Here is a 19,314-nt window from a genome sequence, read left to right as displayed (position 1 = left end):
TGCTCCTTGAAGAGAAGGCCAGAATGGATTCCTCTTTGTTTTTTCTACCATAGGTCACAAGACATAACAGGTATTTGATATGGTAGAAATAGGGCAATGGTTCAACAAATTTTGGGAGCCACAGAGTCCTTATAGAAAATCTTATAGAAAAGTCTCTGTGGAGTAAGCCTCAAATAAGTATTTGTTAGATGAATAAAAAAAATGATCAGGCATCAGAGACTCAGATATTAATTTTCCTCCCCCTCAAGTTTACCTCAACCCTATCTCTGAGAGGTTTTACAAAAAAAATGAAAGAATATAAAATTCTTAGGAAAGCATTCCTAAGTAAGTATATGAAGCTATAATTATTTCTATCAATGACACTATGAGAGCAAGAACATGAAAACATCTCTTCCTAAAGGGAAAGCTGAGGCTTTGTGACTATTGTATTTTAAAACTTCTGTAATATAATCATCAAAACTTTACCTCTAAAGAACATTATATCATTCAGTTTCATTATGATAAATACACTTACACAGGTTATAACTGCAGCTAGATCTGGTACTCTAAATTTACATTTGGGCCCAGCTGCAAACTAAAGTTTGAATAAGATAACCCCAGACCTACTGAATCAGAAACTCTGGGGATGGAGCCCAGCACTCTGATGAACACTGTTGAGAATAACTGCCCTAGCATAATGTCTTTGCACTCTTTCCACCGCTTTCTAACTATCAAACCTGGACCCTTCAATCTTCTTATGTTGATGGTAGTTATGAACAACTTATAAGGCACCTTTCATGAGCCTTTAGCAATATGGGATCTTTTAAACTCTGTTCAAAGAATGTCATCCAGGGGTAGGGATGTAGCTCAGTGGAAGAGTGCTTTTCTACCATGCACACATGGCCCTGAGTTCAATCCCCAGCACCATGGCGGGAGGCGGGGAATGTTATCCAAATCCTTGAAACAGTTTTGACCTCCAAAACTAATCAATACCACCATAAAAAAAGCATGAATAAAGCCCATAGAAAAACACACAGGAAACTTCATGGTGATTATCTCCAGATGGTGGGATTACTGGTGATTTTTAGTTCTTTGTACTTTTTCTGAAATTCTCAAATTTTGTACAGTTCACATAATTTTAAGACCAGCTATTTTTAAATGGCACACAGTTTGTATCACCTACAGACTCTAAAGGCAGCCCTTTTGGGGCCCCCACAAATTACCTTGAGGATGTTTTGGCACTCAATGAAGTCACTGTGGAGGTGGCTGGTGGCATACAGTTTAAGAAGCAACTGAGGAATTCCACTCCATTTGGACTGCTTATCTCTCTCCGTCAAAAAAGTCTCAGTGAACTGTGAATTGGGGGAAAAAAAGGAACATTTTACTGAGGAGGAAAGAACTACTAGCCAGCAGAGTAGTTGACTCCCTACAGTACCCAGGAAAACAATTCAAAGGCCTCTTTGTACAAATCTTCAAAAGCTCCCAAGAGCCTATGAACTAAAAGTCCAACTCCTTACCTCACGATACAATGCCCTTCATAAGCTAACCCCTGCTTTCCGGCCTCATCTATTCCTCAAGGCACACTCTAGCTTCCAAGCGCATGTGTTTTCTCTCTCTGCATCTCTCTGTACACGTTCTTTTCCTGCCTAAAACACTCTCAGTCTTTTCTATCTGAAACGTTCCTTCTCCTTTAAAACGCAAGAAATCTTCCTTGATTGGCCTTCCTCTCTCCTTTCTAAGAGATTAGGCACTCTTTTGGGGGGCTTTATCTGTTGCATACTTTATTCTATCATATCATAAGATTCATCTGTCCCTCTTCTCTAGAACACAATGAACATACCATTATGAGGGGCCAGATGTGAATTATTTTCATGTGCATTTGTCCTTCAATCAGATCAAAAGCTTCTAGAAACTATTAGTACAAGACAAACAGATCTTCAATATTTTGGTTTTATCCTGATATCTATCATTCCTATGATAATGGACAAACCCCATTATCAGCAATTTCATTTTGTTCAAGCAAGTTCAAATCAACAGAAGCTCAAAAACAATGGAAATATATCTTCTTTCTTTGGAAGGCAAAGAAAGAAAACAAACGGTTAGGGGATTCAGCAAAAAGAGAGCTTAAGAGAAATTACAGCTCTACACAACGATATTAAAAATAGAAGCAATATCACAAATAAATAATATAAACTTTCACCATAAGAAAATAGGGAAAAAGGAGTACACACAGTCAAACACAAGAAAGAAAATTAAAAAGATCACAGCAGGAACAGGGCCCAGTGACCCACACATATAATTGTAGAGAGTCCAGACGCAGAAGAAGGAGGATCACAAAATTAAGGCCAGTCTGAGCAACTGAGACTCTATCTCAAAATATAATTTAAATAAAAAGGTCTGTAGAGTTGGGCACGGTGGCACACACCTGTAACCCCAGCGGCTAGAGAAGCTGAGGCACAGCAGGATCATGAGTTCAAAGTCAGACCCAGCAACTTGGTGAGGTTAAGCAACTCAGGGAGACCCTGTCTCTAAATGAAATATAAAAATGGGCTGGGGATGTGACTCAGTGGTTAAGCAACCCTGGGTTCAATCCCTGGTACCAAAAAGAAGTCTGTGAACGTAGTTCAGTAGAAGAGCACCTGCTGACCATGCTATAAGGCCAATCAATCCCTATCACTACCAAAAAAAAAAAAGTTGTAGCATAGCAGAAATAAATGAAATAAAGAACAGAAAAATAATCAATAAAACCAAAAGTTCCAAAATTCTCTGAAAAGATCAATAAAACTGACAAATCTTTAGATGTACCAACTAACTTCTACTTGCTCAAATTATAAAACTCAGAAATTAAAGAAGGAATATTACTATCACCCTTACAAAAAAAAAAGGATTATAATGGAGTATTATAAACAATCATATGCCAATGAGTTAGAAAACCTAAACAGCACAAATTACAAGCAAAATACAAACTGAAACTGACTTAAGAAAGAATATTTGAATATACCTATAACAAGAGACTGAATTAGTAGTGATTAAAAAAAAAAAAAAATCACAAACAAAAGTCCAGGTCCAGAAAGATGGATTCACTAGTATGTTATACCAAACATTTAAAGAAGAATTAACATCAAAAATTCAGATTTTTCTTTAAAAAAGGAGATTATAGGGCTGGGGCTGTAGCTTAGTGGTACAGTTTGCTTCGCACATGTGAGGCACTGGGTTCAATTCTCAGCACCACATAAAAAAGTAAATAAAGATACTGTGTCCATCTATAGCTAAAAAAATTTTTATTTACTTATTATTTAAATTTTTTTTGGTATGGGGATTGAACCCAGGGCCTTGTGCATGCAAGACAGGCACTCTACCAACTGAGCTATATCCCCGGTCCTAAAAAATATTTTTTAAAAAATAGGAGATAATATCCCCATCTCATTCTACGAGGCCAGTATTACCCTGGTAATAAATCCAAACAAAGATATCCCAAGAAAACTACAGATCAGTATCTCTTAGGAATACAGATGTAAAAATCCTCAGCAAAATATTACCAAACCAAATTCAGCAATGTATCAAAAGGATTACAAAACCATGATCAAGCAAGATTTATCCCAAGAAGGTAAGGATAGTTCAACATACGAAAACCAATCAATGTTATACAGCATATCATAGCAATGAAAACAAAACCCTCGTTATACATCAATAAATACAAAAGAAAAAAAAAAGAAAAAGCACTTACCATCCATACCTAACATCATACTTAACAGTGAAAGATGAAATACTTTCCTACTAAAGTATTGAGGGGAAAAAATAAGGATGTCCACTCTCACCACCTCTACTTGACACTCTGCTAGAAATTCAAACAACTGGACAAGAAAATGAAACAGAAGGCATCCAGATTGGAAAGGAAAAAATAAAAACTGCACTTGCAGATAACATACAAGTATATCAATATCATTTGTAACAGCATCAAGAAGAATAAAATATTTAAGAATAAATTTAACAAAATGGGATATAAGACTCACACAGGAAAATAAAATACTGTTAAAAGAAATCAAAGGAGACCTAAATAAGTAAAAAGACATCTCATGTTCATGGATAGGAGGACTTACTATTATTATAATGGCAATAATCCCTGACTGATTAGATGAATGCCAATCAAAATCCCAGTTGGTTTCACTGCAGAAATGACAAGTGAATTCTGAAATTCATATGGAAATGCAAGGAATCCAGAATAATCAAAACAACCTTGAAGTTGGAAGAATCTTGCTTTCTAATTTCTAAATTCACAAAAAGGCTAAAATAATCAAGAATGGTTCTGGCATAAGTACAGACATCTAGATCAGGGGAATAGCACTGCGATTCCAAAACTAAAACACATTTAAGATCAATTGACTTTTGACAAGAATATCAGAATTTTTCAGTGGTAGAACAGTCTTTTCAACAAATGCTGACAGGGTAACTGGATAGTCCATAATCAAAAGAATGAGGATGGACTCCTTCCTCACATTATATACAAAAATTAATTCAACATGGGTCTACATGTAAGAGTTAAAACCATAAAAATCTTAGAAGAAAACAGGTGCAAAAGTCATCACCTTAGATTAGGCAATAGTTTTAGTTATGACACCAAAGAATGGGAAAACAAAAGAAAAAATAAATTTGACTTCATCAAAAGTAAAAAAATTTTATGCCTCAAAGGACAGTATCAAGAAAGTGAAACGACAACCCACAAAAATCTTAAGTATTTGTAAACTAGTTATCTAATAAGGATCTAGTGTCCAAAATATATTAAGAACTCTTGCAAATCAACAATGAGAAAACAATTCAATTTTACAAATATACAATGGTCTAGAAATCAAAAGTACTATAGTAGAAATGAAGAATGCCTTTGATGGGTTCATCAGTATATTGAACATTGCCAAAGAAATAATCAGTGAAACTTCCAAAGTGAAATATAAAATGAAAAAGTATAACAGAATATCCAAGAAGTGGCTGACAATCACAAAAGGTATAGTGTACATGTAACTAGAACACCTGAAGAGAAAAGAGAAATGGCTGGAAATAATAATGGCTGTGAATTTCCCAAAATTAATGACAAATAACAACCACAGATCCAGGAAATTCAGAGAACCCAAGAGTTTTGTTTTGTTTTGTTTTTATGATAGGTTAGCATATCATACTCAAAGTGTAAAACAAACAGCAACGACAAAGAAATAAATCTTGAAAGAAGGTGGAGGGCTTATCTATAGAGGAACTAGGGTAAGAGAATTACATAGTGTTTAATTTAAAAAGTCATGCAAGCCAAGAGTAGAGTAAAATATTTAAAGCACTGAAAGAAAAAAAAATTGCACTAAATAACACCGAAACCAGTGAAATGATCCTTAGAAAGCGAAGAAAATTAAAACTTTCTTAGATAAATGAAAGCTAGGAGAATTTTTACTAGGAGACCCACTCTACCAGAAATGCAAGAAGTAGTTCTTTAGAGGCAAGGAAAATGATATAGGTTAGAAATTCAGATATATATATAATATATCACACACACACACACACACATATATACACACAAGAGTATTGAAAATGGAACAAATGAATGTAAAATAAAAATAGCTTTAACTTTTTTATTCTGAATGAACCTAATAATCATTCAAACTAATAAAAGGACATTAGGTGACTACAGGATTTGGAGCAGTGAAATGAGTGACAGCAATCTTAAAAGTGGTAAGAGGGAGGAACAGGGAATATCTGCAATAGGGTATGCAAATCCCATGAAATAGCACAGCATTATTGAAGAAAGTGGACTTAGATTCATTGTAAATAAATACTGCAAACTCCAGGGCAACCACTAAAACTCCAGAGGTATAATGGACACAGTATGAGAAGGAATAATGGAATCATATAAAGTATTCAATTAAATACAGAGAAGGAAGAAAAAAATCAGAAGGTAAAAAAAGGAACAAGTATAATGAATAGAAAAAGGTTAAAAATATGACAGACATTTGTACAACTATATCACCAATCACTGTAAACATCCATACCAATTAAAAGACCAGTCTGCCAGAGTGGATAAAAAGAAAACAAGACCCAACTACACACTGTCTAAATACACTTAAAATATAAAGATATAGACAGGTTACAAGTAAAGGAATGGAGCTGGGCACAGTGGGGGACATGTGCGATTCCAGCAACCTGGGAGACTGAGGCAAGACTACAAGTGTTGAGGTCAGCTTCCACGACTTGGTGAGACTCTGTCCCAAAATAAAAAATAAAAAGTGTTTGTGATATAGCTCAATGGTAAAGAACCCCTGGGTTCCATCCCCAGTACTACAAGGCAAAAAAAAAAAAGTGAGGAAAAAATCTAAATAAACACCAAGAGAAACTGATAAAGCTATTATAGATAGACTTCAAAACCCTCTATCACTGGGTCAGCAATCTGGCAAGACCCTAAGCAACTTAGTGAGACCCTATCTAAAAATAAAAATTTTAAAGGGTTAGGGATGATAGCTCAGTGGTAAAGTGCCTCTAAGTTCAACCTCAGTACAAAAAAAAAAAAAAAAAAAGATAATCAGGCAGAAAATCAATAAGGATATGGTTGACACGAACACCACCACCATCAATCAAGGGAATCTAATTGACATTCACAGAATACTTCATCCAACAACAGCAGAATATACATCCTTCTCAAGCTCACACTGAAGAGTCACCAAGATAGACCACATTCTGGGCCACAAAGTATGCGAAGTATGTTCTTTGCATTTAGAAATTATGCTAAGTATGTTCTCAAACCACAATGCAATTAAGTTAGAAACCAATTAACAGAAGAAGAGTTGAAAATCCCAAAATATTTGGACAAGAAACAACCCATTTTTAAATAAAATATGGGTCAAAGATATCTCCAGAGAAATTTTAAAATATTTTAAACTAAATGAAAATAAAAATACAACTTACCAAAGTTTGTGGGATAAGGCAAAAGCAGTGCTTAAGGGGAAAATTATAACCATTCAATGAACATACTAGGAAATAAAAAATACTATAGTCAAAAACCTAAGCTTCCACCTTAGTAAGCCAGAGAAAGACAAACAATTTAAGCCTAAAGGCAAGTAAAAAATAAGAAATAAAAATGAACAGAAATCAATATCAAAAACAGGAAATCAAGGGAAAATTAACAAAACCAAATGCTGACTCTGAAAAGATCAATAAAATTGATAAAACTCAATAACCAGACTAAACAAGGAGAAAAAGAAAAAAAAAAAAAAAAAAAAAGCCAGGTGTGGAGGTACACACCTGTAAACCCAGTGACTCGGGAGCCTTAGGCAGGAGGAACACAAGTTTGAGGCTAGCCTCAGCAACTTAGTAAGACCCTCTCTCAAAATTAAAAAAAAAAGATATAAATTACTAATATCAGAAATGTTCATAGGGTTATTATTACTGATCTCATGGAAATTAAAAGGAATACTATGAACATGCCTCAAAATTTGATTACTTAGATTATATGAATAATTCTTTGAAAGACACAAACGACCAAAACTCACATTAAAAAGATACATTGAATAAATCATCTATTAAGGAAATTGTTACTAATTTTTAAAATGGGCCAAGTCTCTGAATAGCCATTTATCCAAAAAAGCTATATGAATGGCCAGTTGAAACATAAAAAGATGCTCAACATCATAAGTTATCAAGAGAAATCTAAATCAAATCCACAATAAGATATCACTTCACACCTACCAGGAAAGCATAATCAAAAACACATAAAATAAGATGTGTTTGTGAGAGTATAGAGAAATTGGAACACTCACTTGCTGCAGGTGGAAATATAAAATATAAAACTTGTACAGCCACTTTGAAAAAGTTTGACAGAACTCAAAAGTTAAAGAGGGTTTTCAAATGATCCATCCATTCTACTCCTAAGAGAGAGAACAGAAAACAAATGTCCACCAAAAACTCGCACACAAATACAGCAATATTAATCTTAATAAGCAAAGAGTAGAAACAATTCAAATGCCCATCAACTGATGTACAAATAAGTACCATATATTCATACAATGGAATATTATTCAGCAAGAAAAAAGAATGGCATACTAATACATACTCTTAAGAACATAATGCTAAATGAAGAAGCCAGTCACAAAGGATGACACATGGTTTGATTCTTTTAATATGAAATGTCCAAAATAAGCAAATCCACAGAAACAGAAAATTGGTTAGTTATTGCCAAAGACCAGAGGGAAGAAGGAATCAGGCAGTAACTGCTGCTGGGTAAAGGGTTTATTTATGGAGTGATGAAATGTTCTAAAACTGGCTGCAGTAATAACTGTATAACTTTGTATAAATAGTGAAAAATCACTGACTTGTACACATTAAGTGGGTGATGTATGCAGTATGTGAGTCATACTGCAATAAAGCTGTCATAAAAACTAAATAAATAACGGACATAAGTGAACCTTTTAGAGTAAGAGTAATGTTCTAAAACTGGATTATGGTGACAGCTGGATAACTTTATAAATTTGCTGAAAATCATCAAATCAAACATTTATAATGGTAATTTGATCACCTATATTATGTCTCAATAAAACTTTAAGAATATAATAAAAAATCAAAAAAGGAACACAGAATAGGTAGGACATTTAAAAAGAAAACACTGTATTATATTTATATATAAATGTATTTATATTTAAATCCTAAAATGTCAATTATTACATTAAGTGTAAATGTGTTAAATGTTCCAATTAAAAATAAAACTTGTTATGCTGCCTACCAGAGAAACACTTAGAGAAAGCTAAATGAAACCCACAACAAAATAAGGTGGTGTAACTATCAAAATCAGCAAGAGACACAAAGCAAACAGCATTACCAGAGGTAGATACTTCAGAAGGATAAAAAAGTCAATCTGGATATTACAGTTCTAACATTAAATGTAACAATAAAAGCTTCAACATACACAAGCAAAAACTGACCAGCCTAAAAAGAGAAATAAGAAAATTCATAATCATAGTGGGAAATTTTTATATATCTCTTTCTAAAACTGATATAGGTAATCTAAAAATTAGTAAGACTATAGAATAGAGGCTAGGTTTGTGGCTCAGTACAGCGCTTGCCTGGCATGTGTGAGGCACTGGGTTTGATTCTCAGCACCACATTAAAAAAAAAAAAAAAAAGATATCATGTCCATCTACAACTAAAAATATTTTTAAAAAGAATAGAGAATAAACACAAATAAAACTGACACTCCTATTGCACTACATTCAATAATTACTCTCTACACATTCTTTTTCTTTTTTTTTTTTTTTTTGGGTGCTGGGGATCGAACTCAGGGCCTTGTGCTTATAAGGCAAGCACTCTACTGACTGAGCTATCTCCCCAGCCCCTCTCTACACATTCTTAATAAGTACAAAGAACATTTACAAAATGACCAGTTGTTGGGTCACAGAGCAAATGGGAACACACCTAAATGAACTGAAATACAGACTAAGTTCTCTGACCACAACACAATTAACCTAAAATCTATTAAGAAAAAGATAACTATAAAATACCCATAGTTGGAAATTAAAAACGATACTACTAAAAAAATGCACAGATCAAAGTAGAAATCAAAGGGGAAATTTGAAAATATCCTCAAATGAAAGATCATGAAAATTTCATATATAAAAACTCATGGGGTAGGGGCTGGGGTTGTGGCTCAGTGGTAGAGTACTTGCCTAGCAACCCAGTGAGGCACTGGATTCAATCCTCAGCACTACATAATAATAAATAAAACAAAGGTGTTGTGTCCATTTACAATTAAAAAAAATCAAAAACTCATGGGGTGCAAGTAAATCCATGTTCAGTAACTATTATAAACCTGATACCAAAATCCCTCCAAAGGAAAATTGTAGTCCAGATTCACTAATGAATATAGAAGGAAAAAAAATCATAATTAAAAAAGTAGGGAGAGGCTGGGGTTATAGCTTAGAGGTAGAGTGCGTGCCTAGCACGTGTGAGGCACTGGGTTCAATTCTTGGCACCACATATAAATAAATAAATAAAATAAAAGTTCATTGACAACCAAAAAAAAAAAATTTTTTTTTTTTTAAGTAGGGAATCAAATTTAGCAAAAAGGATAGAAATCTACATCAGACAGTAGAATGAGAGACATCATTACCCTATATACATGTATGATTACATTACTGGTGTGACTCAGCACCAGGTACAGCCAGAGGAACAAGAAGTTATGCTACATTTGTATACAATATGTGAAAATGCATTTTACTGTCATGTATAACCATTAGAACAAATTTTTAAAAAATAAGTCTACGTTAGAAATTAGAAGTTGGTTTAGTAGCTGAAAGTTTTATTCAATGTAATTTACCACATTAATAACAGAATAATTATATGAGCATATTGATTGGTACAGAAAAAGCACTTTGATATAATTCAAGACATTCATGATAAAAAAGTGAATTTCTAGTAACAGGTATCTGCAGAAAACTTACTGCAAATATACTTTATGGTGGAATGTTTAAGGTTTTTTCCCTCTTAGATCAGGAACATGCCACTTCTATTTATTGTACTGCAGGTCTTAGGCAGTAGATTAAGATAGGATAAAGAAATATAAGGTGCAAGATTAGAAAGGATAAAATAAAGCTTCAACTGCAGATATGATATTCAATATGATTATACACATATATAATCTGAGTCTAAAAGATAAATTATCAAACTATGAGAAATATAAAACAATTAATCTTTTTTTTTTTTTTTTTTTTTTTTTTGGGTGCTGGGGATCGAACCCAGGACCTTGTGCTTGCAAAGCAAGCACTCTACCGACTGAGCTATCTCCCCAGCCCCCAATTAATCTTAATTTATATTTACAGCTACAGTTTTAAAGTACAATTTTAAAACACTACAACATCATTTGAAAAAGTCAAATTCCAGGGAACAAACCAGGCAAAGTTATGCAGTACTACCACACAGAAAACTGTAAACATCAACAGAAATTAAAGATGATCAAATCAAAAAGGAAGAGAGAGAATGAATGCATTAAGACTCAATGCACTCCCAATTAAAATTTAGTTGTAAAAATGTACAAGTTCATTCTAAAATGGGTATAAAAACGGCAAGAGTGGCCAGGCCCAGTGGCACATGCCTGTAATCCCAATGGCTCAGGAGGTTGAGGCAGGAGGATTACAAGTTCAAAGCCAGCCTCAGCAACAGGGAGGTGCTAAGCAACTCAGTGAGACCCTGTTTCTAAATAAAATACAAAAAAAGAGCTGGTGATGTGGCTCAGTGGTTGAGTGCCCCTACACTCAAGCCCCAGTACTCCCCCCATCTTAAAAAAAAAAAAAAGGGCAAAGGGTGTCAGGAAGAGTCAAGGCAATCTTGACTATAACTAAGTTGAAAAAATACTATTTCATGTACTCTACCCAAAATCAACATATATAAAGTTACAGAAAATAAGACAACATTAATACCAGCACAAGGATAAATAAGACTAGTAGAACATAACTGACATGGAACAGAACCATGCATATATGCCTGACAGATAACAAAGGTGGCACTACAGAGCAGGATGCAGGGGTACTTTCCAATAATGATGGATCAAACTGAATATCTACATACAAACCTCACAATATACCCCTAAATCAATTCTCAGCAGAATGTATACCTAAATGTAAAATGTAATCAAGTTTCTAGAAGATACACAAAGTATCTTCATGACCTTAGAGTAGGCAAAGATTCTTAAACAGGATACAAAAAGCATAAACCACAAAGGAAAAGTGATACAATGAATTGTAGTAAAGTGAAGTACTTCTGTTCATATAGAGATGTTATTAGAGATTAAAAAGGCAAGTCACAGAATAAGAGAAAGTTGTAAAACTTCACTAAAATGGGCTCATATCCATAAAATGTAAAGAACTTCAAAAAAGGGCTGAGGATATAGCTTAGTGGTAGAGTGCTTGCATAGCAAGTACAAGGCTCTGGTTCAATTCCCAGCACAGCAAAAACAAAATAAAACACAACAAAAAATTCGAAAAAAAACTTCCAATCAAGTTTTTAAAAGATGTTACAGAAAAATGTGCAAAATATTTGAACAGCAATTAACAAAGGAGATGTCTGAATGGTCAATAATGCTGAAAAGTGCTCATTAAGTCATCATAGAAATAAATTAAAACCATAATGATATGCTATTACATACCTGTAAGAAGAAGAAAAATTAAAGACACAGTACCATAGGTTATTGAGAACATGGAACTCATAACTGCAACTGGTGGAAGTGTAAATTAGTACAACCACTTGGAAAACCCTAGAGATAGCCACTTATAATGAATGTATGCATATCCTATAACTCAGCAATTCTACTTCTAAATGTATACCCCCAAACTGTGCATACATGTACTAACTACAAGAACAAGAATGTTCATATCTGGGACTGGGATTGTGGCTCAGTGGTGGAGCACTCACCTCAAATGTGTGAGGCACTGGGTACGATCATCAGCACCACATAAAAATAAAATAAAAACTACTGTGTCCATCTATGACAAAAATTTTTTTAATTTAAAATTTTTTTAAAAAAAGAATGCTCACATCAGAATTATTCACAATAGCCCCAAACTGGAAGAATTCTAAATATTTCTCAAAAGTAGACAGAATTGTGGTCCCTTCATACAATAGAATACAATATCTCAATGAAAATGAACAAAATACAGCTTCACCAACTTCACAGATGAATCTAACCAACATTGTAGACTGAAAGAATGTACTTTTTTCAAGACAATAGAACAACACCATTTAAAATTTAAGGGAAAATACTCAGAATTCTATACCTAACTGAACTAAATGTACAAATGTCAAACTAAAAGACATTTTCAAATATGCAAGCTTGAAAAAAATTACCTCCCATATACTCTTTCTTGGGAGGCTACTAAAGAACATGCTCCAAGAAAAGGCAGACACAGAATTTAGAAACCAGTTTAAAACATGAAAAGCAAATAAAGCACTGTGATAAAGAGAAGTCCCAAGAATTCAGCTGTATAGTACATGTAGTAATTACCAACCCCAACTCCTGCCAGTAAGAGGAGGAAGAAGGACTTCCCAAAAAAAAAAAAAAAAATTATCTTAGAATTTGGGAACAAATTATGAGTATACAGAAAACAAAGCAATTTTAAACAGATGCAATTCTACACTAGTGAAAGAAGCCACTCTCAAAAGGTTACACATGGGGGCTGGGGTTGTGGCTCAGTGGTAGAGTGCTTGCCTAGAATGTGTGAGGCACTGGGTTTGATTCTCAGCACCACATATTAAAAAGTGAATAAAATAAAAGCCTATCAACATCTAAAAAAAATTTTAAAAAAAGGTTACACATGGTATATTTGCATATGTATTTATAAGACATGCATCCATTTTATGAGAGTCTGGAAAAGGACAAAAAAACAAATAGGAAGAAAAGAGATCAGTGGTTGTGGAAAGGAGTTCACCACTACAAGGTAATTTTCTATAAATGTAGTGGTAATTACATGATTACATGTTTACCAAAACTCAGAGCACTATAAACTAAAAAGGGTGAATGTGGGTTGTGCATGTAGTTCAGTGGTAGAGGGTATGCTTAGCATATGCAAAGCCTTGGGGGGGTTCAATCCCCAGCACCAAAAAAAAAAAAAAAGTGAGTTTTACTATGCATATACTTCAATTTAAAATTATACAAAACAAAACCTACACAATTGTTTTACACATATGGTTTTGTTGTAAACAGTAATTATATCAGCACAATGTCTATACCAATGACCAAACCTATGATAGTGGTGAATGGTGGAGACAAGAAAGATGGCATAAAGTGTTATAAATTAAATCCTAATCTTTTACAGGAGGAAGAAATAGATAAAAGCAAACTGAAATGTCAAGAAATAGCTTTAAAAGCATGTTGTTTAGAAACACCAGCTCCTAGGCTTTCTTGTAAAATAGTTACAGCATGGAGAGTGATTGCCTCAGGGATATGAAACTCGAAGTATTTGGAGGTAGAGTAGGGTAGGCCACTGCTGTTTTTTGTTACAAGCCTCAGGATACCCAAAGATCCAATCACAGTCCAAATACTCAACTTTACAAAGAATTTGTTACGGCCTCTACATTGACTTACAAGGCATTTACTCTCATTTAAAAATAATTATTAGGATTCTGTTTTCCTTGTGAATAGCACAGTACTGTGATGAAAAAAGTCACCTTCTAGTCATCTTCACAGCTGAATTATTGGCAGGTGTCACATGGGTTTTTCTCTTAGAGTACTTGTGGTTTGACAGTTTACCGTAGTGATAATCTCTTATATCAAGCACCCTAAGCTGTCAGCTGGTTCAGCCAATGAAACATCTTCAGACATTTAGTTTTTATTTTACTGCTTTTCTTTTTAAGTAAAGGATGAATTCCATAAAAACAAATGTACATCTTATTTGTTTAATCCTAAGTGTATCTAGTGTCTCAAAATGCCAAGTTAAGTGCAAGTAAATAGACATCTTAAAGGATTATTAATAAAGATTAAATATCTTGTTAGGTTATTCTGACAACAAATGTTAACCACTGAATACATTTTAATGGTGTTTGTGTTGTTTAAATACAATTAGGAGGACATTTTAGAGCTTGTGAATACAAAGACTTCCTTGTTGGAATAGCTCTTATGTGAGAATTTATCCTATCCAAGTGTTTTTCAGTATCCAATTACCCTTGACAGGCAAGGGAAGATTTTACTTAAATCCTTAGGCTTTACAAACACAAATGCTTAGAATAAGGCTTAAATAAGTAGTTCCTATTGAAGTGTTTAAAGAAAAAAAAACATGGGATGAGAGGTAGATATACCAATAATCATAAAGGGCACATTGGCACTTGGGAAACGGAAAGAGGCTCCCATAATCCAATCTGTCACTAGACTACCAAACTGAAGGGTGTCTAGGGATGGTGGGTCAGGACCTGTAGTGTGAGTGCACTGCCCTGGTGCACAGGGTCTACCTTGTCTATCCTTTCCCTCAACTCCTAGTGACTACCCAGGGCCTTGTACACACATGGTAAGGAATCTGGATTTGATTCTAACTATAATGGGATGTGGATGGGGTGTTTTAAGCAAGGGGTTTATAAAATCTGAATTATTTTAAGGATCAGATGTGCTGATGAATGTAGAAGGGCTCAGTAAACTCTAAAGTATACCAGCGTATTTTATTACCTTGACAAATGGCAGAACAGAAAAGGGAAGAAAATACGGCAAACAAAATTCAAGTAGGACATGCTCATTCTAAATCATGAGGCCTGTAATCTCTCAGGCTTCCCTTATGTCTCATTTAGGGAGATAGGGATGATCAGATCTGGTAAAAGAGGAATCCGAATTTGGTTTTCAAAATCCAACTGGGTTGCCAATTAGACATCTATGTGGAAATGCTAAGCAGGCAGCTGGATACACCTATCCATCTGGAGCTAAAGGAAGAAATCAGGAATGGAAATAAGACTTCAGATCCATCAGAATATAGAGTATTAAGAACAAAACAAGCTAACCTTTATAGTGCTTAATACATTTTGGTTACTATTTTAAGTGCTTTATATGTTTAAACTCATTTGGCCTTCACTACAACTTTAGGAGGTTAGGTCCTATTATTCCTACTTTTAAAATGAAGAAACTGAAGAATAAAGATTATTATTCCTAAAGACAATCAAGTATGTACCAGAGCCAGGTTTCAAACTAGGCAATCTGACTCTGGAACCCTTTGAGGTCATGGGGTTGCTGGGCAGTGAGAACAAATGCACAAAGGACTGAGAATACAGTATTTAAATTACCGAGTCCTCAGTATCAAGTACCTGGCATGGTTTCAGGCACTGCAGATACCAAGAAAAAATAAGATACATTCCACGAAGAAACCCTGTCTAGTAACTACTAGCTGAGAGCAACTATTTATTAAATACCTAATATGTGCCATGCTAGCTAAGCGTTTTAGACATATTATTTCACTTAATTCTCCTAATAACCTAATGAGGTAGATGTTGTTATCACCATTTTAGAAATAAGGTTCTGACAGATTAAGAAACAACCTCAGTCACTCAACTACTAAGTTACAGAACTAGGATTCAATTTAGGTCCATTTACTTCAAAACCTAGTTTTTTCTAGGGAAATTCTATCACATGCTGCAACACAGATGAACTTCATGCTAAGAGAAATAACTCAATCACAAAAAGGCTGCATGATTCCATTTGTATGAGGTTATTATGTTACATAATAGTAGTCAAACTCGCAGACACAGAAAGTAGAAAGGTGATTACCAAGGACAGAAGAAAGGGAAATGGGGAGTTGTTCAGTTGGTATACAGTTTCAGATTTACAAGATGAAAAAGTTCTGAAGATCTGTTGCACAAGTGAAAGTACTTAACACTACTGACTCGTACACTTATAAATGCTTATGATGGTTATACGTAATTTTATAAAATTTAAAGTTTTTTAAAACCTGGTGTTTTGCGATTTATACATATGTCATAATGGATATGTTCACTGTGCTCTGGAGATATGGTTAAGCAAATAATTTATTCTGCAGTGTGAGAGAGGAGGGGCTTTGACAAGGAATACATCAAAGTTACTAAGAAAGAAAATATATTAAAGATGAATCTTCACTATAGTTCTGGGCAGGGGTCCCTATCTCAACCTCTGCAATACAATTATCAATAACCACAATAATTAGCCTAAATCAGGCTAGAGAATATTCTAGTAGCTTTCTAATCCAGTGAGCTTCTCTAGTTTCCTCCCATCCTAAAATTTTTTCAGCAATGGAAATAAATTAACCTTCCTAAATTGCCTCACTCATCATGCTAAAGAACTTCTACTGGCTCCTCCTTTTTAGAACACAGATTATCCAGATAGGTGTTCAAAATCATACTACCTAACCTTTCTCAGTCTCAGGTTCCTCATCTGTGCTAAGAAATAAGTCTGACCCATAGCTCAAAAGATCAAGGATTAAAGATATTGTACACCTTGCATGGTGCTTGAGCATAAGTATGTGCTTACTAAGGGGCAGTTATCCCTACTCCTTTCTGCCTGTCCCTACATACCCAGTTCAGTAAGGTATTCTGGTTCATAGGACAGAGCAAGTATTTCCATGATCTTAAGGCAGATAGAAAGGAATGCAAGAGGAAAAAAGTCTGCTCATCTATGGTTGTCTGATGTCCAGGAAAATATGGCTCACTCAGAACAAATCCTTCATCTGCAATCCTCCACACAGAACACCTACATTTATTTTATTCTATCTTTTTAGTCTTTTGAGTAATAGTCAATTGGTTCAAAACTAAATTTGAATAAAATTGTACTGTGAAAAATCTCACTCCCATTCTCTCCTCCATTCACCCAATTTCTACCCTTCTTCCACCAACCACTATTAGTTTCTTGTGTACTCTTCAAAACTTTATGCAAAAGCTTTCTTCAAATTATGCTAATGTTTTACAGGTGTGTTAGAAAGTAGTTCAGGGACAGTGGAGTTTGGTGAAGAGTGAATAGTTCTTAGCCATTCCGATTTTTGCTAAAGTAGTGTCCTTCATTCATCCTAAAAAACATTAACATATATTGGGCATCCATTACAAGTCCAACACTAAGTATAACAGTCACTGATTACCCTTGAATCCTTATCATGCACCAGTAATATATATTAACACTTTACACAATTGTTCTCCTTTGATCTTCACAACAACCTTAAAAAGTAAGTAACTAATTCTCATCTCCATTTTATAAATGAAGAAATTGAGGCACGTGATGGTAACTGCACAAGCAAGAAAGAAAGCAGCGCTTTGAACCCTGGCCTGACTTGAGTCCTCGCTGTAAAACCATGACGCTCTACACTGGCAAAACAGTCTCTGCACCCGTTGGAGCTCAGCCTAATGTGGGAGACAGACGAGAAAAGGGCAGACAACAAAGAAATATGTAATTACACGCGAAGAAAGTAATGTGAACGAAACCAGTTGGGGGCTTTGACACACTAACAATGGGGACCTACTTTAGAAAGGGGGAAGGAGGAATGTCAAGGAAAGGCCTCTCTGAGAAAATGACATTTATGATACGCTTGGGAACCGTTTTCAGGGTTGCAATGAGGACCCCCGCCCAATTCACTGGGAAGAAACTCAAGGCCCACAGAGAATAAAGCAAACTCGCCAGGGTCCCCCAGACGTGTAGACGTGGCGCAGGGAAGGGAGGATCCAGAAACTGGGCCGAGGGCTTGTACACGCCATCAAAGCCCACAACAGCCCAGTCCCGCTCGGTCCCTGTCCGGGGGCCTCTACTTGGCATCTGCCCACGGCCCCACCGCGGCTGACAGCGTCCAGGCAGTCCACGGGGAGGCCCTGCGGTCAGCCTGGAAGGGTCTGGCCCGTCCTGCAGAGGCCTGGAAAGGCCTCTTCCCCGGCCCCCAGCCAGCTCCCGCCTGGTCCGCCCCGCCCCGCCCCTCCGGGCCGGCCTCGTACCTGCACCGCCCGGACCAGGCCCCGGCCAGTCAGCTGGCCCTGCCGCAGCTGCAGCAGAATGTTACCGGGCCGCGGCCGGCCGCCCCATCCGCCCCATGCCGCTACTGTTGCTGCCGACCGTCTCCCCCGGCCGGCGCCAGCCCCAGCCGCCGCGGGCGCCTCCGCCATGTCTCCTCGTCGGACAAACAGGAAGCAAGCGGCCCCGGGGCCGCGTAGATTTCTACGGGGCGGCGGAGGGCTCCCGCAGCGCCCCCAGTGGGCTGACGGCAGAGGCACAAGCCGCGTGGCAGGGTCCGTGCGTGCCCCGGGTGCTGCTGGGAAGTGTAGTCCCCCTCTGAGGCGGGGCAGGTGACAGCGAGATGCGGTGTTTCCTGTATCTTCAGTTTTAAAGGCCATAGGTTCAGCATTTCCGCGAGGTTCCTCCAAGTCGAAGTCCCTGAGTGGGCACTCTCGGATTTCTCTCCTATTTGTGGAGGATGAAGCCAACTGGGCAGTAAAAGATTCTGGACTACAGTTCAGGAGTTAAGCTCTGAAGTCTGCTTCCTGCCTCCTTCCCTCTGAGTCAGTCTCGCCACTGACCTCCACCAAGTCACAGCATTCTGCACCTGCCACCTCAGTTTCCTCGTTAGTCCATTCATTCTTCTGCCAATAGATATTTCCTAAGGGGTCTGCTATGTACGTGTCATTCGATGGTTCGCTGAAGTCAGGGGTGCAGCTTGAAGCAGAACGGTCTAGGACCCTGTTTTGGAATGCAGGTTATAACAGATGACAGCAGATCCACACATGAATAAATGTACAATAACTTACTGGATAAGGTGTGTAACTGAATAGGTCGTTTTGAAGTTAAGTGAAATAATGGAAGGGAAAGGATTAGTAAATTGTTACATCGACTGTCAGATGAAAACC

General features: G+C 36.3%; 1 protein-coding gene across 1 annotated transcript in view; it reads right to left on the bottom strand.

Moving 5' to 3' along the window:
* Window positions 1-18,624, bottom strand: part of Trpc4ap (transient receptor potential cation channel subfamily C member 4 associated protein) — a 73,654-nt gene extending 55,030 nt beyond the window's left edge. Inside the window, 2 exon segments of the mRNA XM_047540921.1 lie at window positions 1,203-1,331; window positions 18,409-18,624. Of these exon segments, the coding sequence (XP_047396877.1) occupies window positions 1,203-1,331; window positions 18,409-18,576 (297 nt within the window). The 5' untranslated portion in view covers window positions 18,577-18,624.
* Window positions 18,625-19,314: the final 690 nt, after the last annotated feature.

Source organism: Sciurus carolinensis, chromosome 2 (genome assembly GCF_902686445.1).
Source record: "Sciurus carolinensis chromosome 2, mSciCar1.2, whole genome shotgun sequence".
NCBI lineage: Eukaryota > Metazoa > Chordata > Mammalia > Rodentia > Sciuridae > Sciurus > Sciurus carolinensis.
This window is presented reverse-complemented; position numbering and strand designations above follow the sequence as displayed.